Source organism: Prionailurus viverrinus, chromosome C2 (assembly GCF_022837055.1).
Source record: "Prionailurus viverrinus isolate Anna chromosome C2, UM_Priviv_1.0, whole genome shotgun sequence".
NCBI lineage: Eukaryota > Metazoa > Chordata > Mammalia > Carnivora > Felidae > Prionailurus > Prionailurus viverrinus.
The window spans coordinates 94348109-94375243 of record NC_062569.1 but is presented as its reverse complement, the minus strand read 5'-3'; the positions used below and the strand labels follow the sequence as shown (position 1 = coordinate 94375243).

The 27135-nt window shown below is 42.6% G+C and overlaps 2 protein-coding genes across 5 annotated transcripts in view; one reads left to right on the top strand and one right to left on the bottom strand.

Moving 5' to 3' along the window:
- IGSF11 (immunoglobulin superfamily member 11) overlaps positions 1-27135 on the bottom strand; it is a 263579-nt gene that overhangs the window by 223845 nt on the left and 12599 nt on the right. The gene's annotated exons all lie outside the window — the stretch shown is intronic.
- UPK1B (uroplakin 1B) overlaps positions 6389-27135 on the top strand; it is a 30185-nt gene continuing 9438 nt past the window's right edge. The window contains exons 1-6 of one of the 4 annotated variants that reach the window (XM_047874149.1): positions 6389-6546; positions 17876-17963; positions 19103-19303; positions 21679-21753; positions 22689-22811; positions 24907-25086. In XM_047874149.1, coding sequence (XP_047730105.1) covers positions 17895-17963; positions 19103-19303; positions 21679-21753; positions 22689-22811; positions 24907-25086 — 648 coding nt within the window. In that variant the 5' untranslated portion in view covers positions 6389-6546; positions 17876-17894. Of the gene's footprint in view, positions 6547-17754; positions 17964-19102; positions 19304-21678; positions 21754-22688; positions 22812-24906; positions 25087-27135 lie in introns of all 4 variants that reach the window. The other 3 variants (XM_047874150.1, XM_047874151.1, XM_047874152.1) reach the window with 3 other exon arrangements.

Here is a 27135-nt window from a genome sequence, read left to right as displayed (position 1 = left end):
CTTGCACGAATGGAGAGTGGGAGAGAGGTAGAAAGAGAATCTTAAGCAGGCTCCGCCCAGTGTGGAGCCCAACAGGGGGCTCGATCTCATGATAGTGAGATCATGACCTGAGCAGAAATCAAGGGTCTGATGCTTAACCTGCTGAATCACCCAGGAACCCCAAATCCAAACATTTTAAAACAAATATGCCCTTTAGTCAGAAATTCTAATTCTAGGAATTTACACTAAGGAAATAATGAAATGTGTTTAAAAAATGATGTATAAGAATATTCTCCATGGGATACCTGGGTGGCTTAGTCAGTTAAGTGTCTGACTCTTGATTTTGGCTCAGGTCATGATCTCACAGTTCCTGAGTTTGAGCTCCATATTGAGCTGTATGCTGATAGCATGGAGTCTGCTTGGGATTCTCTCTCTCTGCCCCTCCCCTGCTCCTGCTCTCTCTCCTCTCTCTCTCTCTCTCTCTCTGTCTCTCAAAATAAATAAACTTAAAAAAAAAAAAGAAGAAGATTCTCCACATTATTTATAATATTGAAAAATTAAAAATCTGAATTTTCAACCTTTGAGATTCGGTTAAATATGTAATAGCATATTCATATGGCAAGATATAATACATCCACCAAAATTATGTTATGGAATAATCCCATAGGGAAATGCCTATACCATATTATAAATGAAAATAATGGTTTTAGAAGACTGTAAATAAGTTGTGATCCTAATTACATGGAGGAAAACTAAAAGAAGATCAGAAGTGCCATAAGGGTAGGAATTTTGTCTGCTTAATGCCTGCTAGAACAGTACCTGATAAGCAATAGTACCTCAAATAGTTCCTGAATGAATGATTCTACACCAAATGCTTACTGTACTTATTACTGGACAAGGAGGTTTCGTGATTTTTATTTTCTGCAATGGACATGCATTCATTTTGTTATCCAAATAAAATAATGAATTTTTTAAAAGCAGAGAATAATTTAGGGCAATACATAAAGAAATGCAGATACTTTCATAAAACTGGCACTTTGGTTACGTACTTTTGGCTCTTCTCAAGCATTATTTAATGCAATGGGTTTTCCCCCCCAAGGACAAAAGATCTAATTCCTCTAAACCTCCCCAATCAGAAACTCATTCATTCATTTTAAACTGTTCTAGTTTCAGGGGCGCCTGGGTGGCTCAGTTGATTGAGCATCTGACTTCGACCCAGGTCATGATCTCACACTTATGGGTTTGAGCCCTGCGTAGGGCTCTGTGCTGACAGCTCAGAGCCTGGAGCCTTGCTTCATATTCTGTGTCTCCCTCTCTCTCTGCCCCTCCCCCAATTCTCACTCTCCCTCTCTCTCTCTCTTTCTCTCTCAAAATAAATAAACATAATAAAAAATTTTTTTAACTATTCTAGTTTCAGTGAGGTAGCAAAGGCAGAGGAAGAAAAAACAACAAATAAATAAGCAAGGTAATACCAGCCTGATTATTATGATGCAAATAAAATGTGTTTATATATGAGAGAGTAACTCTAGTGGAGAGGGCAGGCTACACTAGAAAGGGCCATCAGGAAAGACTTCTCAGAGGAAGCGGGAGCAGAGCTGCACCTGAAGAATGACAAGGAGGCAGCCTGGAACCAGTAGGGGACACGGACTTCCACCAATGGGAATGGAAAGCCGTGTGGTTGGAGCACACATAGGATTAAATTAGTACCTAAGAAGTTGGAGAATACATGAGCAACTTATAAGCCATGGTGAGGAGTTTGGATCCTACTCTTGAGCACAAAGGGAAGCCACTGAACGGTTTTAAGGAGGGGGAACAACAAAGTCTGATTTATGTTCTTAAATATTCTCAGGACACTTCTGTTCAAGAGGGTAGCTTTAAATTGCATCATAGAATTTTCTGCCCCCAATATCTAATAAAATAAAAACTTTAAAAAATCAGAAGTATATATACTTACTAAATATCATATTGAGAGCAGCCACAACCTAATTCACCGTTCTCCAAGAGCTGATGGCCAAAGAAAGAAAGAGTAGGTTCCAGAAGAAAAGCAGAGAAACACAGCTGTCCTTGTAAGAAAACAAAGACCTGGAATTCTTATTATTTTCCTTAAATCCAGGCAATGTTGCTTTATCTTATAGAAATTTTAACCAGGAAATAGTGGGAATGAGTGAGGAGAGAGGGGCTGATTCTCCCGATGGCAGTACAGGTTCAGAGCCAGATTCAGAGTTGAGAGCTGGATCCAGCTCTTAAATCTTCTAATAGAATTGGTCAGGCCCAAGAGGAGACAGGACTGAGAAGGAACAACCAGAGAACTAGGGGAAACATGACAAGAATATTGGAATAAAGTAGTATGGAAACCAGAAGAGGAGAATGGACTCGTCAGCTGTATCAATTGTGCTGAGTGACCAAATGAAATGAAGACAAGTGTCTACAGGATTTGGCAAAACAGAGGTTGTTTGTAACTTGACAAGCAGTTTCAATGGAAGAATGGAGGGAAGATAGAATTTGACTATAGATTTACAGTGTTTAACAGTTTAAAACAAACCAGTTGATTAGGAAAAAATATCATCATTACAGATACTGAGATAAAAGGGAATGTTTTGCCTTGGGACCTCTCAGACCCAACGTGGATGATTGTGTATGGCATCCTCAACAATATCTCTGCAGTAAACACAACAAGTTTCATAGACTTGCCCCTTAATACTGGATATCAGAAATATTATAGAGACTTTCATTGGGTGAAAAGTTGGGCTAACTGGTTATTTTATTGGAATATGGTTATTCCATGTAACAATTCCATATAATAACCATGCCTGGTTATTGAAATGGCCTAAAGTCCCCTCCAATTATAAGAGTCCACATAATGGCACATCCCTTTCCTGGGAGAGGACTACATTGACTTAAGAAGTTGTTTTTTGGTAGCCATATTCTAAAATGTGAACTGAATTAAGCATTTATCATCTACAGGAGCCAAGAATATGAGAATGTCCTTAATGTTGAGCAAGAGGACAACTGAGTAACAGAGAGGACACATTAAAGGCCAAAAAGCCTGAATCTATACTTTTCAGTAAAATTAGCATAGAGAGTCAACACCTGCCAGAAAAAAAGCAGTTTTCAGAGGCACTGGTGAATTGGCGAACCTGGGCACTTCAGTCTGCAGGTTTGGCTCAGTTATTTCTAATACAGAAGCTGAGCTCTGATTAGTGACCTGCTCTACTCCACCAGGAGCTTAGGTGCTCTGGGAGACTTACTTGCGAGCCAGTTTTGCAGACAATGGCTTTTTATATATGCCATGAAAGATATTCTACTCTCTATTCACCTCGTTAACTAGTTAGCGGAAAAAATCACATTAAGATTTTGATATCATTTTCTTTTTTTTTTTTTTAATTTTTTTTTTCAACGTTTATTTTTTTTGGGGGGGACAGAGAGAGACAGAGCATGAACAGGGGAGGGGCAGAGAGAGAGGGAGACACAGAATCGGAAACAGGCTCCAGGCTCTGAGCCATCAGCCCAGAGCCCGACGCGGGGCTCGAACTCACGGACTGCGAGATCATGACCTGGCTGAAGTCGGACGCTTAACCGACTGCGCCACCCAGGCGCCCCGAGATTTTGATATCATTTTCAAAGTTACACCAATTGTCTAAGTACACTCAAATAGTACAGTATAGTAGTTAAGAGTGTAGGCGGTGAGAACAGACTGATGGGAGTCTTCACTCCTAAATAGCTCTGGAACTATGGGGAAGTTAACCTCCTCAACCCCTGCTTCCCTCATCTATTAAACAGGGGGCCATAATAGTATATACTTCATAGGGTCACTGTCAAAGGTAAATTTTACAGTGCCTGGGACTTTTAGAAGATTTGAAAATATGGCAGACAAATCATGGTTTGAGAATTCTTTTTTCCTGAAACTGGTGAGTAGAGGGTGCCTGGGTGGCTCAGTCGGTTAAGCCACCAACTCTTGATTTTGGCTCAGGTCATGATCTCACAGTTTGTGAGTTTGAGCCCCGCATCGGGCTCTGTGCTGATGGTGCAGAGCCTGCTTAGCAATCTCTCTCTTTCTCTCTCTCTCTCTCTCTCTGCCCCTTCAGAGTTCTCTATCTCTCGCTCTTTCAAAATAAATAAATAAACTTAAAAAAAAAAGAAAAGAAAAGAAAGAAAATGGTGAGTAGGGAAAAAGCCATTAAGTAACTCACATTCCGAGCTCAGAACTTCCAGGATGGGCCAGTTGCTTTCCCATCCAGTTTATACTGCAGCTCCCTCCCTCCCCCATAACAAAGTGGATTTGAAGTGAGGGGTCCATTTAGGGACTGCACTGATTATGAAGAGAAACATTCCAGTGCTCCCTTGTCCCAAAGATGAAAGAGAGAAGACCCATGGGGGTTGGAAAGTTTGAGGGAGTGGATAGCACCGACAGCCTGTAGCTCGGTAAGACATTGCATTAGTCAACCAGGTTTGTTAACTTGCCTTGGCACAACCACAGAAAAGGAAAAAGCATAGGGTGATGGTACAGTGGGATGGCCAGGCAGAGAGGGGCACGCATACTCTTCTTTATTTCCAGATTCTGGACATGTACGAAGAATGGAGGAGTTGTAATTATTGTTGGAAAATTAATCTTTTTCCTAGCTGGTCTTTTGTTTCTTGTTATGGGCTTTTGGGTTCACATTGTATATTTTGAAAAGGATTCATGTTTATTTTCTCCCCACATCATCCTAGTAACAGAACCTAAAATGCCTAGGATATGAATGGAAACATATGTCCTTATTTGCTTCCTTGCTGCTTTATCACAAAGATTTCCAAAAGAGCATGTTTTTAATAATTTACATGCTTTTCTTTCTATAATTGTAATAGAGATCCTTTGCAGACACAGGAACTGTCGACATAAAAAGAAGAAAATAAAAGCCAACCATATCACATCATCCAGATATAACCCTGATGATATTTATTTTACATTCGTCATGTATATACATATCAATTCATATATATATATATATATATATATATATATATATATATATCCTGGTTTTTTCACTTTTAGCACTCAGAAGAGTGCCTGGCACATCTTCTCATGTATTTACTGAGAACAAAAGTTCTCAGTAAATATTTGTTGAATAAATAAGTGAACATATTTCCACATCATTACAATTTTTTTCTATGGCATCATTTTTTCACAATTTCATAGAATTCCATTGTGTGAGTTATCATGCTGTGTCTAAACAGGCCCTGGAGGGCTGAGGAGGATTAAGGCATGTGATGGACACACAGATGCCCTGTGCAGGCCCCCTCAACAAGGGGGAGTGTGCTGCATGGCTGCTGGGAGTACTGGCACCCCCAGCCTCCACTCTCCGCTCCCTTCAGGGATCGATCGCCTCAGCTACTGAAAGCTGCTTTCCCAGGGCAACCTACATCTAAGGACTGGTCACAGAGGGGCCCAATGAAGAACAACTGTGACAAGCCATCCTCTTCTGGAGCTTCCGGTCTAGGGAGAGGGGATTGCCTGAGGCTGTCCCACCTGCATGGCAACTTGTCTTCTCTCTCTACCCAATCCTATTTCTTCCCTCTCCTTCCCAAGGTTGTTAATCTCAAGGGCATTCCCTAAGAAATATACTGCACACTAAACTTGTACCAGAGTCTGCTCCCTGAAGAACCTAACCTGTTACAGAGGTTATCCAGACCCATGAGAACTCCTGAGTCTATTGCTTAAAGCACTCAATAAATTCTAATATTACTGCCATCACCCATCCCCAGCTACAGGCTAAATAAATTACTGTACATACATACCATGATACGTTAGCAGACATTCAAAGAATTATTGCTGCTGTGTATGACACATGGTGGCTCCAGAGGAACAGAAGGGGAGGGAAGGGAAGGGAAGGGAAGGGGAGGGGAGGGGAGGGAAGGGGAGGGGAGGGAGGAATTGGATATCATCATATCATCAGATAATTCCTTGAGCCCTCTCTCTATGCCTGAATTTCTCTAGTCTTGTTTGTTCCAGATCTCTTGCCCCTTATTAGCCTTTGGACCACCTACAGTGTATCACTCTCCCCCTAAATGTAGCATATGTAAGTTATAGAAACTGAAACTAGCCATGACCCTGGACAGATCTGCATGTACCAGCATGACCATGAGCAGTCAGGAAAAATAGATGGGCCTTTAAAGGCACAAAAGCACAATTAAGGATCAAATAGTAAAACCAGACCAAATCAAAACAAAAACAAAAGCCCTGAGTAGTGTGTGTTCCAGGAAAGCCCAGACCCAGGAGAAATCCAGAGGAGAGCTGAGCTGAGCCCTGTCAAGGTGCTTCCATTTGTCAGAATCACACATTCCAAAAGTAGCAGAAATCTACTGCCTGAAAACTTCCTGTTACTTCCGGCCTCAGCAAGGCAAGCTCGGGCAGCATCAGGCCCAGCCCATGTGAGATGCTTCCTCCCAATCACAGACCACCCTTCCCTAGTGGAGGTTCACAGAATTGGTGCTGGGTAGAAAAGCACCTCAGGCTGGAGCAGCCTGCAGAGTGGGCCGGCTCAGCACAAGAAAGACAAGGAGGAGGAAGGAAGAGCAGTGGGCACTTTGGTGAGTAGACTGATTTCACTGTGCAGGGAAGCCAACTGCACCCTCAACGGTTGGGTTGCTTTCCTGGGAGGTGAGCTGGGGTCCAAAAGAGAGCAGAGGAGAAGATAATGTCCTCATGAATAGATCTGTCATTTTTTGTTATTTAGAATATTGTAGCGATTTTGTTCTCTTTTACTTTAAATGGTACAAATTGCTTTCTTAAACCATTTGATATTGTCCAGTTCTCAGAAAGGGATTAAAATTCTTCTGGGAGTATTATTCACCCATCCTGATCTCAACCTCAAATTTTCCCAATAGAAAGACCAAGAAAAATCCAAGAATCCTGGGAAAACCTGTATCTCCTGATTAGAATTTCAGACAGACCCCGGTTTGTGGACCCCAATTTCCTTGTGAAGTCTGAGAAGCAAAAATAAAATTTAAGGAAACGGATCATGTTCTTTCTTAATAATGTAGTAGAGAGAAAGTTCCCTGTTTGTCTCATCAGAAATCATTTGGTCCTGCCTACTCATAATGGGATTTGTGGGGCTATTTACTCATGTTTCTTCCCTGCAGACAGTTCTGTTTAATAAATGTGTCCGTTGAAATAAGTCAACAAATTAGCTCTATCTACACAACGTTACTTTTACATAATTTATTTTTACTCTTCACCAATTAGTTGATCTACAGGATCCACAGGTCCTAACTATATTTTTCATTCTAACAACATTTCTACACATAAAATGAAATAAGTTTCAAATAATGTTAATATTATTTTATATATTAATATATAAAATTATAGTTTATATAATATAAGTGGGGTTTAAAACCCCACTTACAAGTAGCTTCAAAGACTTTTAATACATTTTGAATATCATTAATTTTAATGTCTTTTTATTTTTTTATTTTTTAAAAAATGTTTATTTATTTCTGAGACAGAGACAGAGCATGAGTGGGGGAGGGGCAGAGAGAGAGGGAGACACAGAATCCGAAGCAGGCTCCAGGCTCTGAGCTGTCAGCACAGAGCCCGACACGGGGCTCGAACTCACAAACTGTGAGATCATGACCTGAGCCAAAGTCGGTTGCTCAACCGACTGAGCCACCCAGGCGCCCTTTAATGTCTTTTTAAAATTAAAGATAATGTTGATTGTTTCTTACCTGAATAGAGTTGCTTAAGCACAGGAAGAAAGAACTTAGATTATATATATATATATATATATATATATATATATATATATATGTTTTATATATATTTATATAGTTTTCAAACCTTGTAAAGAAATGGTTTTCCTTTTGATTAGCCCTTCTTGATGAGGAGAAAATTTTCTTATTTTGCTTTCTGCTACAATAGGCTTAAAAACCAACTCACCCATTTTTTTGTTTTTAAACTACCTGGAAAGAATCATAGACTTGTAAATCCCTAGGGGAATTTATACACCATTTAGTCAAGAAAAACAAATGAAATCTCAGAACTTCTTTTTGACCTCTCCTGCCTACATCTCACCCAGAACAAACACTGATCAGCCCATGCAGGCTGCACACACCCCTGATGTTCCCTAACTGGGGCAAAGACCAAATTCATGAAGAGTCGCCCTAACCTCACCTCCCCCAAGGAGTCTCCATAGCATTCCTGCCTTGGGGCTGGGCATCCGGCTGGCATTACCCACACCTGAGGTCCTCACGTGGCTGAGAATGCCTGAGCCATTGTTTCTATCCTATTCCTGACTTCAGGTGGGTCAAGTTCTCTGAAGTCACCACGGCAAGCATCAGGAGTCTAGAGCAGTGCTGTCCAATAGAATCCTCTGTGATGATGGAAATGTTCTATACAATAGCCACTAACTACATGTGGCTATTGAACACTTAAAATGTGGCTAGTGCAACCAAATAATTGAACTTTTAATTTTTATTTAATTGAATGAATTTGAATGAAAATAGCTACATCCAACTACTAGTTGCCATAGTAGAGCAGGTTTAGAGCTTTAAAACAAGAAAAACCAGTGGATGCTGTGAGCCATGGGTGTCAGAGCCACAGGCACAAGCACTGCTTTTCATCATTGCCAGCGACTCATCCTACCCTAAATTTAAGCAGACTAGCAATTGTCCTGATCTAAAATCCCCACACCCACCTTTATTCTCCCCTGTAAGTCATAAAACTGTCTACTCTTGTTCTGGGTTTCAAGGTCAGGGCTAAGGTAACAGCACAGTGTGTTTCTTATTTCTTCCTCTCCTATTTCTCTGGGTTTTTTTTTTTTTCCTTTGTTAATCCAAATTTCCCTAGCATGAGCTAGAGTTTGAGGTGTGGTTTGCGTGTTTTCTGGTCCAACAAACTTGGGTGAGGAAAAGAGGTAATGAACTTGAAGAAATGATCTCATGCTTGGTGGGAGAGTCTTATTTCTTTTTCTTTTACTTTGAAAATGGTTTATTTAGTGAGCAATAGTTTTTAGACCTATTCAATGTGTCTGGAAACATCAACACTATGGATATGAGTAATTTTTATAAGAAAACAAACTGAATGAGGGCACAAGAAAAAAAAAAAAAGAAAACTCCAGCCTTTTAAAATGTTTGCACTTCTCCAGAGCAAAGGAGCTCCTGGGATGTTGAGCAATTTGCGTAAATCATCATGGTGCCAGGCCACTGGGCAGTTTTCCACAGGGTGGGGCTCACAGAGGCTATTCTTGAACACTTTGAGGTGAGCTGCATACTTTCAGTCAGGGGTGATATTATTTCTAAAGTGGACAGTCACAGGAGGCCTGGGTCGCTCAGTTGCTTAAGCATATGACTTGGGTGAGCCCTCATGACGTGAGGGTCATGATCTTGCAGTCTGTGAGTTTGAGCCCCATGTTGGGCTCTGTGCCGACAGCTCAGAGCCTGGAACCTGCTTCAGATTCTGTGTCTCCCTCTCCACCCCTCCCTGACTCGTGCTATCTCTCTCTCTCTCTGTCTCAAAACTAAATAAATATTTTTTTTAAATGTTTAAATAGGGGCGCATGGGTGGCTCAGTCGGTTAAATGTCCGACTTCGGCTCAGGTCATGATCTCATGGTTCATGAGTTTGAGCCCCGCATTGGGCTCTGTGAGGACAGCTCAGAGCTTGGAGCCTACTTCCGATTCTGTGTCTGCCTCTATCTCTGCCCTCCCCTGCTCGTGCTCTGTCTCTCTCTCCCTCTCTCTCTCAGAAATAAACATTAAAAAAATAATTCAAAAAATTAAATAGTCACTACTTGGCTCTCTGCCCTCTACCAATCCCACTTTTTAAAACTCAGCTCATGCCATTTGCTTATTTTTTATCCCTGCTAGGTTTAAAAACAAACCTAATACCTATCTATGAGGGAAGAGCTGCTTTGGAATAACACAAGAAAGTTTCTATAGACCCCATAATTGACATAGCTGATACATACATACTGGGGGCTGAAATGGTAGGTAGGAGGGGAAGACACATCATATTTTCAGGACCCGGTCTCTATCCACAGAAGACGGATCCAAGCCCCCAGATGATGAGTTACATTAGCCCACTGAGGCTTTACTCTCCTTGGGTCTCTCTCTCTCTCTCATGTGTCTTCCCCCTCTGTTTGAAAATATACAGAAGAGATCTGATAAAATCATTCACAATGAGGCATTGACATTGAAGCCTCATGAGCCTCACTGTCCCTCTTTTACATGGATGTACATTCTAATCAGGAGCAAAGGAGTGACTCTCTTGTGGGATTTCGGAAATTAGGGTAATTAGTGAGAGGAGTTTGAATGGAGGGCAATGGTAGAAGGCTCTCTCCCTGCTAGCTTTGTTTATGTGCCTCCCTTTATGGCTTAACCTTTAAGGGAAAAGAGTGGGTTCAAGGGCAGGGAATTGGAGGTTTCTCTCAACTTTAAAGAAACATAAAGGGAAGGGCACCTGGGTGGCTCAATCGGTTAAGAGCCAGACTTCAGCTCAGGTCATGATCTCACAGTTAGTGGATTCCAACCCTGCGTCAGGCTCTGTGCTGACAGCTCAGAGCCTGGAGCCTGCTTCGGATTCTGTGTCTCCCTCTCTCTCTGCCCCTCCCCTGCTTGTGTGCACGCTCTCTCTCTCTCTCTCTCTCAAAAAATAGATAAAGAAAGAAAGAAAGAAAGAAAAGAAAAAAAAAACATAAAGGGAGGTGGTGTCTACCTACCTTAGAAAGAAGAATGATTAGTGGCAAGCTCAATAAAAGGCTATTAAGAGTCAGAAGACCTGGACTTGAATCTTGACTCTGCAAACAACACATGCATGATCTTGAACAAGTCACTTCCCCTCCGGGAGCCTTGGTTTCCTCATTTGCACAATGAGAGACCTGACTACAAAGCCTCTACGTCTTCAGCCACATAAAGAGATATTTGTTTTAAGGAAATGGCTTATGGGGTTGTAGGGGCTAGCAAGCCTGAAATCTGTAGAGCCGCCGAAAATTCAGGAAAGAAGTTGATGTTGCAGTCTTGAGTGAAATCTGCAGACAATTTTGAGGCAGAATTCCTTCTTCCTCAGGAAACCTGTCTTTGCCCTTAAGGACCTCAACTGATGGGAAGAGGCCCACCCATGTTGTGGAGGATAATCTGTTTTACTCAAAGTCTATTGATTTAAATGTTAATCATGTCTGTAAAAATATCTTCACAGCAGTATATAGACTGGTATTTGACCCTACAACTGGGCACCATATCCTAATCAGGTTGACACATAAAATTAACCATTACAGGGCATTTATCACAATGCTTCTTCATCAGGCAGGCAGAAACAAAACTCAAGAAGTTATTAACTTGAGACACATCTACCACCAGGCCCTAGAGAACACCACAGTTTATGTTCTTTATGTAGAGAGGTGCCTATCTGTCTCACCTTTTTGTTCTTTCTCCATGCCTGTCCTTTCTGGAAAGGGCAATCAATTCTTTTTTTTTTTTTTTTTTTTTTTTTTTTTTTTTTTTTTAGTAGCCATTGGTGTGAAAATTTGTCAAGGTTTTTCTTTCTTTTTTTTTTTTTAACTTAAATAAGTTCATAAGTCTGTCCCTGTGCACAGGCATTCAGAGCCTTTAAAGAACTCTGAAAGATTAGCCAGGCCTGATCGTTTCCTTTCATAGAAATCATGTTGCCTTTCCTCCAAGTGTGCTAGGAACCCCTTCTGGGACACTCCTCCAGCTGTCTATTATGGAAGTCCCCTGTTTTCCAAGAACGTTTCCTAGAAGTTTTCCACTCAGTGCAGTCTCTTTGACACAGAGACTGTGTAATGTCATGGAGTCATTTCGACCGGGTTTCCCAACTTCACTCTTGAGTGTCTCCTAGTTTCCTGGGTAGCTGCCTTCCAGCTCAGTACTTTTCCTACATCTTTCTTTTCTGACAGTTCTAGAAGAGTGGTTTGCAGCCACACTGGGGCTTGCCATGTGGCTTGGAAATTCCGAGCTGATGAGGAGAAGCTCTCCACTCTTGTTTCAGCCAGATTTTGATCTGGTTGTATATATTAGCATTCCATATTAAAATCCCATTTTCTTGGAAAGGGAATGTGGCTCTGTGTTTTAAAACACAATGGAATGGCTAGTTTTAGGTACTTTCACCATTCAAGTCTGTTAGCGTGGTCTACCTGCTTCAAGAAACTGAGGCAAAAGTGAGGAGAAGATTAGTACTGGTTGAGTAACTAATATTGTGTTAGATTTCACACATATTCTCACTGAATTTTCACACAAACCCTTTGAGTGAGTTATTACGATACCCATTTAGAGATGAAGCTCAACAAGATTAAGAAACTGCCCAAGCTGGGGTGCCTGGGTGAGTCAAAGGGCTAACCGTTTGACTCTTAGTTTCCATTCGGGTCATGATCTCACAGCTCGTGAGTTTCAGCCCTGTGTTTGGCTCTGCACTAATGGTGCTTGGGATTCTCTCCCTCTCCCTCTTTCTCTGTTCCTCCCCAGCTTGTGCTCTCTCTCATGCTCTCTCTCAAAATAAATAAGAAAAGAAAAGGAAAGATAAGAAAAGAAAAGAAAAGAAAACAAGAAAAAAGAAACCGCCCAAGCTCACAAAACTGCTAAGTAGCAGAGTCAAAGCCCATGTTCTCCCCACTTCATTGTACTCTCTAACCTACTGTGCAATAGAGGTCTATGCAAACAATTCACTCATATATTTATTTGTTTATTCATTCATTCATTCAAATATACATTTCTAAATTTTACTTTGTCTGCCTTTTGTCTATCAAAATAATTTATTGACTGCCTACTATGGGTCAAGCACTGTGCCACCTTGGACCTAGAAAGACAAATGAAACAGGGTCCCAGTGCCTTCTCCTGCTTTGGAGACTCTTACAATAAAGTGCAGGAAACCATTTGTACATTGATAACAGGAGGAAAGAATGCACAAGGGGAGCAGAACAGAGTCCTCCCTAAGTAAATTCTGTATCAGGAAAAACGCAGCCTGGGCACAGAGGAGAATCTTGAGTGTCAGCTCTGCGCTGCCTCAGTCTGGAGCAGAGGCCCTGGAGCTAGCCAAAGCCAGGGCAATGTAGCCCAGTGTCCGGTGTTAACTGTTCAGGAATGCTGATGGAATGCAGAGAGGGTCCCTCCCACGTGGACGTGCTGCTTGGTACCTGACTCTGGCCACACCCCAAGCACAACTGGGAAACTTGTTTCTTGTCCCAAAGAGATTATTTCCCCCCATGAATCCTTCCATGAAAAATAAAAAGCACACATGGGTAAGGACTATAGGTCCTTACGGCAGACTGAGCCCTAGTCAGGGGACAGAGGGAAGGAAGAAGGGGCTGCCTCACCTCAACCTGGAAGACCTTGGCTGTGGGACTAGTCACCTTCAAACCTCCGGGCTAGGCTCCAGGTGTTACAGTGCCACTGGTCCATGGAGCAAGACCATAGCCCAATATCCTGCCCTTCCTAAATATGCCCCTGGTTATTAATCATAATTTCTTATGTTTGTAAACAGACTTAGTATTTGCCAACCACTTCTGCATCTTTTATGTCAGTGATCACAACAACCCCACCAAACACATTGTGTTTTACCCATCTTATAAATGAGGAAGTAGACACTGAGTGGCATTGCCCAGGGATACACCGTAAGGATGGGCAAGACTGGGGGTTGGAACTTCAGCATTCTGACACCAAGTCCAGTGTGCTCACAGCTAGACCACAGCCACTAGGCTACACCGTGAGCCACCAGAAGCCTCCACTTGGTTCCCTAATTGCCATCTCTCTTGACATTTGCGGCTATCTGATGGATACAACAATGTTTTAGATCTTCGAGACACCAACCTAGTCTAAAATACAAATGACCAAGGAGAGGCTATGAAATGTTGACTGTCATATTAACCTGCACATTTGCACCTTTTCTTTCCAAGAATTTTGGTCCCAAGGGGTGGGTGAGAGAACTGCAGGTTTGGGATACATCTCAACAAAATCTCTGGAAAAACATGTGGGTGCAGCGCTGGGTTTGGGGAAAATGTACAAATATTAGTGCAACGTCGAGGAGCTAAGGAGACAAGAACCTAGAAAAGTGAGTGAAGACTGATTCTGACCTTTGCAAAGACAGGCTCATCTGAGCAGGATGATGGACCTGTTCTCTCTGCTTAAGGGTTGCCAAGGAAGCGAGCCAGGCATTGCTTTTTATACTGAAAGTATTAACTACATGACAGGACTTTATAAACTGCAGTGTTATGTAGATGATCCGAAACCAAGCAGACCTGGGTTTGAATCTGAGCTTTTGCATTTTCTAGCAATGTGGTGGTGGGCAAAGTAAGTAATCTCTCAAGCCTCCCTTTCTTCATCTGCAAAATGACAAGAAAACAGATTCTCCCCCTGGATCCTCCAGGAAGGCAGCTCTACTGACACCTTGATCGTAACCCAGTGAGACTTATTTCACACTTTTTTTTAAAGTTTATTTATTTTATTTTTGAGAGAGAGAGGGAGAATATCCCAAGTAGGCTCCATGCTCAGCACAGAGCTCCACTGGGGGGTGGGTGGGAGAGCCTTAAACCCATAAACTGGGAGATCATGACCTGAGCCAAAACCAAGAGTTGATGGCTCAACCCACTGAGCCACCCAAGTGCCCCTCATTTTCATACTTCTGACCTCCACATCAGATGTTACATTTGTGTTGTTTTAAGCCAGGAAGTTTGTGGTAACTTGTTACAGCAGCCATAAGGAACTAGTACAGACTTTAGTAAAAAAAAAAAAAAAAAAATTCCCATCTCGTGGTGTGCCTGGGTGTCTCAGTCAGTTAAGCATCAGAATCTTGGTATTGGCTCAGGTCATAATCTCACAATCGTGAGATCAAGCTCTGCATCAGGCTCTGAGCCAAGCATGGAACCTGCTTGGGATTCTCTCTCTCCCTCTCTCTGTGCTCCTCCCACACTCCTGCTCTATCTCTCTCAAAAATAAGTAAACAAACTTAAAAAAAAATACCCATCTCTTGGATCTGTTGAGAGGAAATGCACATAAAGTACCTAACATGTGCTGAAAACATTGTAAGTGCTCATTAAATGGCAGCTTTCATCATCATTTTGTTATTTTGGAAGACGAGAGTGACTTTCTAAGTTATTATGTGTCACTGATCCCAGAGGCCTGAAGAAGAGAATTCACAGGGGAAAAGGAGAAAAATCTAGTGGTCAGCAACTTCAGAATGTTTTACCATCACTATATCCCTGCCTTCCATAAATACAGTCAGGCTGCCTCTCTGGCATTTCCTTCCATATGCCTGTCTAGGTTTCTTCTGTTAATTCTTCTTTTTGCTCATACTAACCCCTCATCTGCCCACTCTTTGTCTTCTCCCACTCTTGTCTGCACTTTTCCACCCTGACTCTGATGGACAATTCTCCTCTACTCATTTGTCCCTTCCTCCTTTATAAAACTCGGTGTGGCAGGTTCCTCTTTGGAAAAGTTCGTTATGGGGCTTCATGAGTCACCGGGCCAAATCCCTTGTTCAGAGTATCTTCAGTTCCTTTCTGCACCAATAAAGTCCCTCTTCGGTAGCCTCATACTCTCTTCCTTTTATCCATAGTCCTATTTCCCCCTTTATTTGACTGCATAGAGTCATTTTTGCTTTGAACCCATGTTGCTGTCATCACACTTTACATTCCTTGAAAGAACGAATTGCTGCTAACCAACTAGTCAACACAAACAGGCTGCTGCTACCCAGCAAATGGGTGCATAATCTGTACTGGTTGAAATGGTGCTGCACTTGGCCTCCAGACTTTTGCCCTTTACTCTCTATACTTGTGTTGTTTGAACTTCTGCCTTCCACTGTCTATTTATTCATGTCTCTAGATGGTAACTTAACTTGTCAGGAGCAATGTCTGTGCATACCAGTAATGAACTTTACAATGTGACTGGTCTGGTTACATGAGTAAAGATCTCCCTTGGCAGACTGTGTATTAACTCCTTCAGGGCACTCGGGCTCCACTCAGTCTAATGTTTAACAATTACTGGAACAATTGCGGGAAAGAATGAATGCCATTTCTAAGCAGAAACTACGCATAAAGATCTTGTAACAATGGCCCGGTTCTATTCATTCAGCAAACATTGATAGAGTACCCACTATGCACCCAGCTCTGGGCCAGAAACACTCATGAATTTTAATTCCTTTCAATTCCCACAGCTACCCAGGTGAACCAGGAAGGGAAAAATGGAGAAGCTGAGATTCTTTGGAAGGCTGCTAACACTTACATTAGAGTAGTAACAAAGGAAGTCAAATCTTAGCAAAGTCTGAGAAGGCTTGCCTCCCACTGATCCCCTGTACAAACTGGGACTTCAGCCAAACTGACTCACTTGCCACCTCACCGCCACCTTGCTTTTCTAGGTCTCTGGTCCCGGACATTTCCTTTCCCTGGAATTTCAGCCGCACACCCCCACTTCCTCCCACACCACAACGTATATCTCTAGTCTACTTACCAAAACCACACATACTCTGCAAGGCTTACGTCTTCCCTACTCGGAACTCCCATAGCACTTAGGGTCTTCCTAGATGTAATAAAATTATTTAGGAACCTGTCTTAGCTTCCCGACGAGAGCACAAAATCCTGGAAAACAGCAATCTTCCTATCTTTTATACCTCAAAACTCAAGTCATATCATTTAATACATTTTGGTTTAAAGCATGAATACAGGAAGTGATTAATTTAATTAACAACACAATAAGAGATCTGGACGGCTTTTCTGGAGGTATTTTAAGTACAAAAGCTAAAGTAATTGACCCAAACACTTACCCTCATGTTCCTTCCAGAAAATCCTGAGGGAGGGAGAGGCCCACTTCTTTTTAGTGCCATTCAAAGCACTAAATCTTGTAAATAATTTCTAGGAGCCAGTGTGGGTTGAGGGGATGCACTTGGGCTCCAGAGTCACACAGACCATGGTCTCCAGCCTACCTCTTCCATTGCATGACCCCAGGGAACTTAATTACCTAAATTAAAGCTTTAGTTTCTTCATCTGCAAAATGAGCCTCCTCACCTTTTTTCTTTTCTACCTAATTGGGCTATGAGACTCAGATGTGTGCATGTGAAGTACCTAGTAGAGCGACACATGGCAGGAACTATATGTCAGCCCCTCTTCTCCCACTGCCCCCCCTCATGCAACAGGGAACTTTTCATTATTTTTCACAGATTTTTAAAAAATGTTTGTTTCTTTATTTTGAGAGAGAGAGAGACCACATGAGCAGGGGAGGAGGAGAGGGAGAGAGAGAATCCCAAGCAGGTTCCTCCCACTATCAGTGCAGAGCCCAGTGCAGGGTTCAAAATCACAAACAGTGAGATCATGACCTGAACCTAGATCGAGTCAGCTTCTTAACCAACTGAGCCCCCTAGGTGCCCCCAGGGAGCTTTTTAAATTGCCAACTATTTTTGAAGGTAACAAAATATTCTGATAATAATTATTTTTAACAGCTGCCTGTAGCCCATATGGGCACCAGCTGCCAACTTCGGCCATGGGTTTTCCTTTGGGGTTTCAGTTTGCCATGACCAAGGATAGGAAGAGCCATGCTGGGGCACCTGGGGGTGCTTCAGCCCTGCCCAGTCCTCAGCACCCCATGTCTGCCCTTGTTAACATGCAGGACCTCAGTGCATCACTCAGAAGTGCACAGTCTGTATATTCTCCACCTTAAAGAACAACTGAAAGTTACTGATCAGACTCTAGCAAGCTTTACTTTTTTTTCCTTCTTTATAAAATTACAGTAAAAAAAAAAAAAATGCAATGATTCCTGAGCTTAGTAATCCAATTCCCTCCCTTGCTAAATGATTGCCTGACTTCAGTTTGGATGCTTTGGAACACGAGAAGGTGATGCAGGTGATAGTGTGATGGAGTCATGTTATGAAACCTGGAGCAACATTTGTCACCTGGTCCTACTCAGCTGGAATGTTCTCGTGTCCTCAGCTTGGGGGAAATCCTGAAGATGGCCAAAGATGACTCCACTGCTCGTTGCTTCCAGGGCCTGCTGATTTTTGGAAATGTGATTGTTGGTGTAAGTAATGAGTATTTTTCAGGAAATTCTGTTCTTTCTGTAATCACAATTTTTGGATTAATCGAAAGTGGGAGTTTAAAGGAAAACCATGATATCCTTACTGGCTTCCTATCTTTTTTCTTCCTAATTTTAGGAAATGTGTTAGCAAAATAGGCTAGCTAGAATTTAATTATATAAATAGTCGTATGTAACTATGTGATATGTCAAAAAAAATGGATATTTCCCTCCCAACTTAAATGTTTTTTTTTTTTATTTTTAAATGTATATCCAAGTTAGTTAATATGTAGTGCAACAATGATTTCAGGATAGATTCCTTAATGCCCCCTACCCATTTAGCCCATGCCCCCTCCCAAACCCCTCCCTCCCAACTTTAAAACACAAGAATCCGAAAGAAGCCATGTCAACCGTGGTCGTGTGCAAACATTGCCACCACACACACACTTCGGTGTTTCTTTCCTATTTCGCCTTGATTTGATTTGCATGGAACAGTGCTGTTAAGGCTGCTGGGGACAGATGTTTGCATTTACTTGTCCTTATCACACAGAGGCCAGTACCAGGATGGGAGAGTGGCTCAGAGGTCAGGCTGTGTGGGCTCAGTGTGCTGACAGAGCGCTTGAGAGTCAGGATCTCTGGGTCTTGGCCCAGCCCTGCCTCCCGACTCCATGACTCTGGACAAGTTATCAGCTTTCAAGGACAAGGTCCCTCATCAATAAAATGCAGAGGGTGGGAAAGATAACCACCAAGGTCACTTCCAGCGCTAATGCTCAGTGCCAGACAAAGAGTAGTCTAAATATTATAATCCAGGAATTGAGACGAAGGACCATGGGAGTAGGGGGGTGAGGTTCTGTTCATACAAGATGTTGTTTGAGTGGTTCATGCCCCACAGACTTTAGATGGTCTGAAATTGCCTGGGTCTTTCCCCCAATAGCAGTAAGACAGAGTGACAGGTGGGAGGAGGCATACATCCTAGTAATAGGATGGAAGGAGCAGTTTGATTTTCTGGCGATGAGTCTCAGTTCATTGCTTTGAGCCTATGCAGAGATGGAGTTAGACTCTCTTACTAACCCCTCCCCACACTTTTGCATCCCTTTTCCAACGCTGTTGCACTACCAGCCTGACAGAATGCCCTCTGCCCCCAGATGTGCGGCATCGCCCTGACTGCAGAGTGCATCTTCTTTGTATCCGACCAGCATAGCCTCTACCCGCTGCTCGAAGCCACTGACAATGATGACATCTATGGGGCAGCCTGGATTGGCATGTTTGTTGGCATCTGCCTCTTCTGCCTGTCCGTTCTAGGCATTGTAGGCATCATGAAGTCCAACAGGAAAATTCTTCTGGCGGTGAGACCTTAAAACTCTACGGTTGCCTCCTGGGCCAATTTCGATGGATTCTTTTCTTCTTCCCTGAGCATAGTGATTTGGCTCTTAGTGGGCTAAGTGGGAGCAGAGAGAGACAGGTAAGGGGAGAGAAGGAGGAAACACTCTCCCTGCAGTGAAGCTTGACCATTTTGGGGGCAAAGATGCCCTCCACTATTGCAAGTCCAGAAGATTCCAGTACAGAGAACCCAAAGGAGAGAAACCTGATGGTGACCCTGTTGAGTATTTTCCAGCTTCTCCAACCAGCTGCAGCCAGTGGGTTCAGCCAGGAGCTACATAGGCCAAAGCAGAGACAGAGTGAGAATTTGATAATTAGAGTTTTTCTCTTGACAACAAGTAGTTTAAAGTATTATTTTAATATTAATCAGTGATATTTTAGGGTATAAAATACAAAATATGCATGAATTTTTAAGAGAAAGCATGAGCTTTTTCAGACATTTTTGAGCCCAAGGCTGATGATTTTGTATAATGACCTGCATTTCCTACATTATACATTCACTCTGCTTTTCAGGGCCCCTAGGAAACCTTGATGCACAGCACTAGAGAGTTCGGCTTCAGCTCCATCTGCCTGTGGAGGCTCTAACACTGTGCACCCACAGAGAAGCTTCTGCCCCAAGCCACAGACAGTCATGCCTTCCCTTTGTAGATGGAAGCAAATTTGCAACCAGCTGAGCTAAGAACACTTGGTATTGGGTCTAGACCTCTATTCTCTGCCCCCATGCTCAGGTCAATGGTTTCTCACACTGTGATGGGGTCCCACCCCCACTCCCCACCCTAAAATATCTCTCCTACCCAAATGCTGAAGGACCTGAGTTACATCTTTATGGAACAAGCCCAGCAACTTAAAGTGCTTGTCGGTTTACTTTTCCTGTGATCTAAACATTGTCCTGGCACCCAGGGAATGCAGAACTTTTACATTCTCTGATTCCTTTAGTGTGAGTTAAGTTCCAGGGCAAAATCACCCACTTTTTTGGGTGGGGACAACAATGCAGGGAAAGGGAGAGGAGGGGCAGGTGTCCTCAGAGACCAGCTTCACCTGCATCCTGGTCTCACTTTGGGCCCTCCATGTATTCCTGACACAGCCAGAAGGAAACATTGTTCACCGTGCCCTGCAGAGAAAAGGAGCAGTGCCCCTTCCAAGGGGCTGACAGAGAAAACACCTGAACCCTGGGCCTCCTGTCTGGAGTGTCTCTAAGGGGTTTCTGAGCCTCTCCAAGAGTCATCAAGCTCTTTTTTTTCTTTCAGAGATTTTACTCTTAAGTAATTTCTACACCCAACGTGGGGCTCAAACTCACAACCCCGAGATCAAGAGTCACATGCTCTATGGACTGAGCCAGCCAGGCACCCATAACACAAAGCTCTGACAAAGAACAAGGCAGCAAATGTTCTGAGGCCTCCGAAGGTGCTCCTGCTCCGGCCAGAGCCTTTATCCAAGCTGAGTAATTAGGGCAGCAGAGGATCCTGCTCAGAGAGCTGCCCAGCTGCCCCTGCCCAGGGAGAGAGGACCGTTTTCCTTGCCCTCCCCCACGGACACTGCAGCAGGGGACCAACAGTGAATGTGCAAGGCTGAGGAAAGCAAAGACAGACCCTCACAAATAGTTCCCATCCCTGATTCAGAGGCAACTTGCTGTTCAGATATTTTCCAGTCACAAATGGGCTGCATGGTGGGGAGGCATCACGTGAACACGTGCATGCACGCATGTGAGTGTGGACACACACACATGAGAGCAACACCACACAGCAAGGTCTGTTCCACTCGCCTGGCCCATAACTGGAAGGGTGGGGCTTGAGAGAAGAATGCCGGTGAAGAGCTGTGTACCTGGAGGCTGCCTGCTCCTCTCAGGACCCTTGTCAGGAGGGACAATGGATATTAAACACGATCCGGTCATCTTTTTCTGACCTTTGTAATTCTAAATTTCCAGTAAACCGTAAAGAAAATTTATCTTAATGAGGGGATTTTTGAAGCTGTACATAGTGTCCGATCCACCAAAACTCTTTTGCCAGCCATTGAACACACACACGCACGCACACCCCAGTTCATTCTCTTGTATTTGTTTTTCTCAGTTAAAGTAGAAATATAGGATATACTGGACTGAGAAAGCTCTGTATTCAATAGCCATTTGTTGTCTGGGGATAAGGAGAGAATTGAGCTGATTAGCACCTAGCACCTAGCACCCAGACTTGCTCCAAGCAGCTGATCAATGAAGGTTTGTTGAATAATTTCATTATTGATTAGATGGTTACACTTTGATGAATATGCTGAAAGAATATAACAATTTTTTTAAATTCTCTCTTTGGAGATACATGTAATTCTTTTTTTTAATTTGTTTCCCTTCCAGTATTTCATTCTGATGTTTATAGTATATGGCTTTGAAGTGGCATCTTGTATCACAGCAGCAACACAACGAGACTTTGTGAGTACTATCACAAAAAGCACAGAGCAAAAATGATCACATGAATCACTGTTATCATCATAACAATATAAGAGCTGACATGTATTAAGCCCTTACACTGTACCAGGCACTCCAATATGTGCATTAATATTAAATACATAACTACTTGGGGCACCTGGGTGGCAAAGCATCCGACTTTGCCTCAAGGTCATGATCTCACGGTGTGTGAGTTCGAGCCCCGCGTCAGGCTCTGTGCTGACAGCTCGGAGCCTGGAGCCTGCTTTGGATTCTGTGTCTCCCTCTCTCTCTGCCCCTCCCCGGCTCTCACTCTGTCTCTGTCTCAAAAATAAACATTAAAAAAAATTAAATATATAACTACTTAATCCTCATAAGAACTCTATGAAGTAGGTATTATCACTGTGGTCATTTTATAGATTTAAAAAAAAAAATGAGACTTAAAAAGGTGAAGTAACTTGTCCAAGGTTACACAACTGGTAAGGGAAGGAGAAGAATCCTGAGTTCAGGCAGAGCGACTCCAGGACCCAAGCTTGTACTGTTGTGCTCTTCCCCACACTGCAGTAGCCTCTAGCCCTCCAACAGGATGGGCAATAATCCACAGCATCTAAGACTTCCTCTCAATTCAGCATCCCTCATTCTCTCCTTTTCTCCATTTCCCAGTTCAAGCCACCCTACGATGCCTGCCCCCTGCCCTAGTCTCACTGGGATTTCTTTGAGGATGGTAGACTTTAAATTCCCCCTCATAAGGACTTCAGACATGCAGAGCAACCTCCCACATGCACCACCCTTCTTGGTGCCTCTGAGCACAGTTTTACTCCAGCAGTTATACTCCAGAAGATAACGTTCAGTGCCCCCAGCAACAGGCAGAGCAAATCATTTTGCTTCCTTGGGGATGAGTGTGCTAACTCTTCTTCTTGTGTTGCCTCCTCCTACCATAGTTCACGCCCAACCTCTTCCTGAAGCAGATGCTGGAGAGGTACCAAAATAATAGCCCTCCAAACAATGACGACCAATGGAAAAACAATGGAGTCACCAAGACCTGGGACAGACTCATGCTCCAGGTAATGCCTGCAGTCTTGGGGAGACTCTGGTATCCAGGTGTGAAGATGTGGTTGGAAGTGAAGTCAAAGTGTGGGGACCACAGTCTCTAGGCCGTTTCCTTCAAAAAGAGACTGGACATAGGCAAATTCATTTATTCCTCTCATCTATGCCTCTTGTGTGCACATCACTCAGTGGGACCCCAAGATCTCTATTTTATTCTCAATCGATGATGTTGATTAACTTCCATTTAGGGATAATGACATTGTTAAGAAATCTAGAGGCACATGCTGCCTCTTAGAACTCAGGCATCACTTACATTAAAAGAAAAAGTTTGCTTCCTCCACACCACAGTGAACTCAAGTGGCAATCATTCCCTATTTTGCTTATTTAGTACCTATGGGCTAGTCCTCCTAAGGACCATGGGGTATGAATTGATTTGAATGCCCACTTTTCTCTAACTGGCCATCATACCTTATATGCAAGTTTACCTTAAAGATCATCAAAAATCCAAGTCTTTCAGAATATCCATAATCACCCCTACTGCCTTTGTAAACTTTTATCCCTACATAAACCCAAATCTGACCCAACTCTCACATTGCCCCCTCTCTCCGCTCCCCTCTACCTGCTCACAGTACGTCATCAGCAAACTCCCATATAGCCTCTGTGCCTTCTTTAATGTCTCTTTACCCTCTATCTTCTATCATTTCCTTCATTTATCTGAATATTCCTATTCCAATAATTCTTTTTACCCCATTAGAACCTCCAATTCATTGGCCACTTTTTTTACTTTCTATCACTCTTCTGACCATAGGTCACGTACTTTTTCCACTCTTTTAACAAGAACTAAGCCCTTTGAATGGAAATGGGAATGCCCACATATTTTGAAAAACCTTCTTACCAACTTTTAAAACCATAGTCTAAAATAATCCTGGCTCAAACTTAACCATTCTTCCCCCAAAAGTCTCAGGTCAAAATGCAGGATATTTATTTCCCTTGGTGAGAGATTTTCCATAATCCAGTAGCAAAATAGGACATGCTTTAAAGACAGCTGATTTATCATCAAGTTTGTTGCGAAGTATTTATTCTAAACGTTGAGAGGGGCCTGTAGTTTTAAGTTCCTCCCCTTGAAACATTTGAACAGAATTTAGAAAAAGGAAGGGAAATGATGTGAAGTATGTTTCATCCCTTAACCTCAACTCTATCCAGGTTGTGAGGACATTAGCTATGTGTTCACTGATCTTCGTTTCCTATGTAGAGACATAGCTGTGTGCCACCAGGTTTTGGTTATTTTTTTCTCCCATTATTAAAGTCATACATAATTACTTTAGAAAATGTTAAAAATATAGAAATGTAAATAAGAATTATTCCTAATTTCTTCACCACTAGAAGTTTTAATTTTCTGATTTTTGACTTGCTCATATGTCGTGAGAATAATTATAGCTCTCTCACACTGCTGTATCAAGGTATTCATATTAATAATAATTAACATTTAGCAAGGGTTTACTATGGACCAGGCATTGTACAAAACAGATTAGGTGCATTAACTAATCCTCACTGAAACTCTGAGGACCATGGGCTGTGTTAAGGAAACTAGGCCATGTTTTACAGTTAAGGAAAATGAGGCATAGGGAGTTGAACTCATCAAAGGCCATGGAGCTCATCAATAGCTAGTAAAGTAACAAATGTTGAAGTATTTTCCAACCTCTAAAACATAAGTTATTAATACCCTCAGCTCTTGTTTGGGGAATTTTATTTTTTTCTTAATTTTTTTTAACATTTATTTATTTTTTTTGAGATAGAGAGAGACAGAGCATGAACGGGGGAGGGTCAGAGAGAGAGGGAGAGACACAGAATCCGAAACAGGCTCCAGGCTCTGAGCTATTGGCACAGAGCCCGACGCGGGGTTCAAACTCACAGACCATGAGATCGTGACCTGAGCTGAAGTCAGATGCTCAACCGACTGAGCCACCCAGGCGCCCCTGTTTGGGGAATTTTAGTAAACGCAAGATATGGTATACTTTCTGTATCTTCTTTCTCCATAAAATCTCAGTTGCTACACTGGTGGCTCTAGCAAGGACCATGAAAGAGAATTTTGTATCTCTCTTCCACTGACAGGACAATTGCTGTGGTGTAAATGGTCCATCAGACTGGCAGAAATATACGTCTGCCTTCCGGACTGAGAATAATGATGCCGACTATCCCTGGCCTCGTCAGTGCTGTGTGATGGACAGTCTTAAAAAACCTCTCAACCTGGAGGCCTGCAAGCTAGGAGTGCCTGGTTACTACCACAAGCAGGTGAGTCCTTGCCACCCCAGACCAGCCAGGTTTCCTGCTCTTCATGAGGGAAATACTGCTTAACTGTAGGTAATAGTCCTCATAAAGAATTCCGCATCCTTTTTCCTAAACCTTTTGTCAACTATATCCTTCTCTGGTAGTAAAATATGGATGCTAAGATTAGCAGGGTGATCTGGGAAAATCTACATATTAAAAGAATTGACAGAACATGAGAATTGCAATAACAAAGTCCAACTTTTTTAAATGCAAACTATTTGCACAATGTATAGAATTGGTGTTTCAATTTTTTTTAACATTTATTTTTGAGAGAGAGAGAAAGAGAGAGTGAGAGAGAGCATGAGCAGAGGAGGGACAAGAGAGAGGGAGACACAGAATCTGAATCAGGCTCCCAGCTCTGAGCTGTTAGCACAGAGCCCAAGGCAGGGCTCAAACCCATGAACCAAGAGATCATGACCTGAGCCGAAGTCAAATGCTTATCAACTGAGACACCTACGGACCCCTAGAACTGGTATTTCAAAAACTATTTACATTAAGCAAAGATTTGCTCTATTTTTGCAAAATGTAAATTGGAAGAGATGTATAAAGAGAGAATGCTTTGCTAATTTCCAAAGCAATGGCAATTGCTGATGGTAAATGCAGTAATTATATAACCACATTCCTTATTCAGTGATAATATAGGATAATACTTTTCTTCATGTTTATTTTTTTATTTTGAGAGAGAGAGAAAAAGCTAGCATGTGAGTGGGGGAGGGGAAGAGAGAGAGAGAGAGAGAGAGAGAGAGAATCCCAAGCAGGCTCCACCCTGTCAGCTTGAAGCCCAACATGGGGCTCAATCTCATGAACCATGAGATCATGACCTAAGCCAAAATCAAGAGTCAGTGGCTTAACCAACTAAGCCACCTAGGTTCCCCTAGGATAGTCTTAATAAAATATTAGATTGGTGATTTGGTTACAGATGGTTTTTGAGTGTTTCCAGCCTGATGAGAATGATATAATGATCCTGAAAACTAACATTTATTGAGTACTTACTAAAGCCAGACACTGTTCTAAGTACCATATGTATATTAACTCGTTTAAAGGTCAAAGGTAGGGGGCACCTGGGTGGCTCAGTTCATTGAGCGTCTGACTTTGGCTCAGGTCGTGATGTTACAGTCCATGGGTTCGAGTCCCACATCAGGCTCTGTGCTGACAGCTCAGAGCCTGCAGCCTGCTTCGGATTCTGTGTTTCCCCCTCTCTCTCTCTCTGCCCCTCCCCTGCTCACTCTCGCACATGCACACTCTCTCTCTGTCTCTCAAAAAGAAATAAAAACGTTAAAAAAAGTAGGCACAGGGGCGCCTGGGTGGCGCAGTCGGTTAAGCGTCCGACTTCAGCCAGGTCACGATCTCGCGTTCCGGGAGTTCGAGCCCAGCGTCAGGCTCTGGGCTGATGGCTCAGAGCCTGGAGCCTGTTTCTGATTCTGTGTCTCCCTCTCTCTCTGCCCCTCCCCCGTTCATGCTCTGTCTCTCTCTGTCCCAAAAATAAATAAACGTTGAAAAAAAAATTAAAAAAAAAAAAAGTAGGCACCATTATGATTCTTACTTTAGGGATGAGGAACTAAGATGTAGAGATATAAGAAGTACCTAGCCCAAGGTCACTCAGCTAGTAAATGGTTGAATCAGGATTAATACCCCAGCAGTCTGGTTCCAGAGCCTAGCCTGTAAGCCAAGAAAGAATTTGGAAATATTCCCAAATAGCCCAACGCGAATCCTTGTATCATTGTAGCCAGCCTCTGAAAGGTTTATACTGCTTTGCGAGTTACCATTTTGAGGAAAGTTGGTTGTGTGCCAGTTTGTTAAATAATTTGAGAAATGTGAGACTCCTTAGTCTGGCAGTAAATAATGCAACGTGCACGTTCAGAATGAAGGACACTGTACAGCTGATCATCATCCCACATCTGGAAGGGTGCCTGGACTGGGATTGGATGCATTAATCCAGAAAAGGACGTGGGGGTGATGTAGATTATTTTGCAGAATCCTTCAAAGCAACCCTTATTTAGCTTTTCAGCAGCA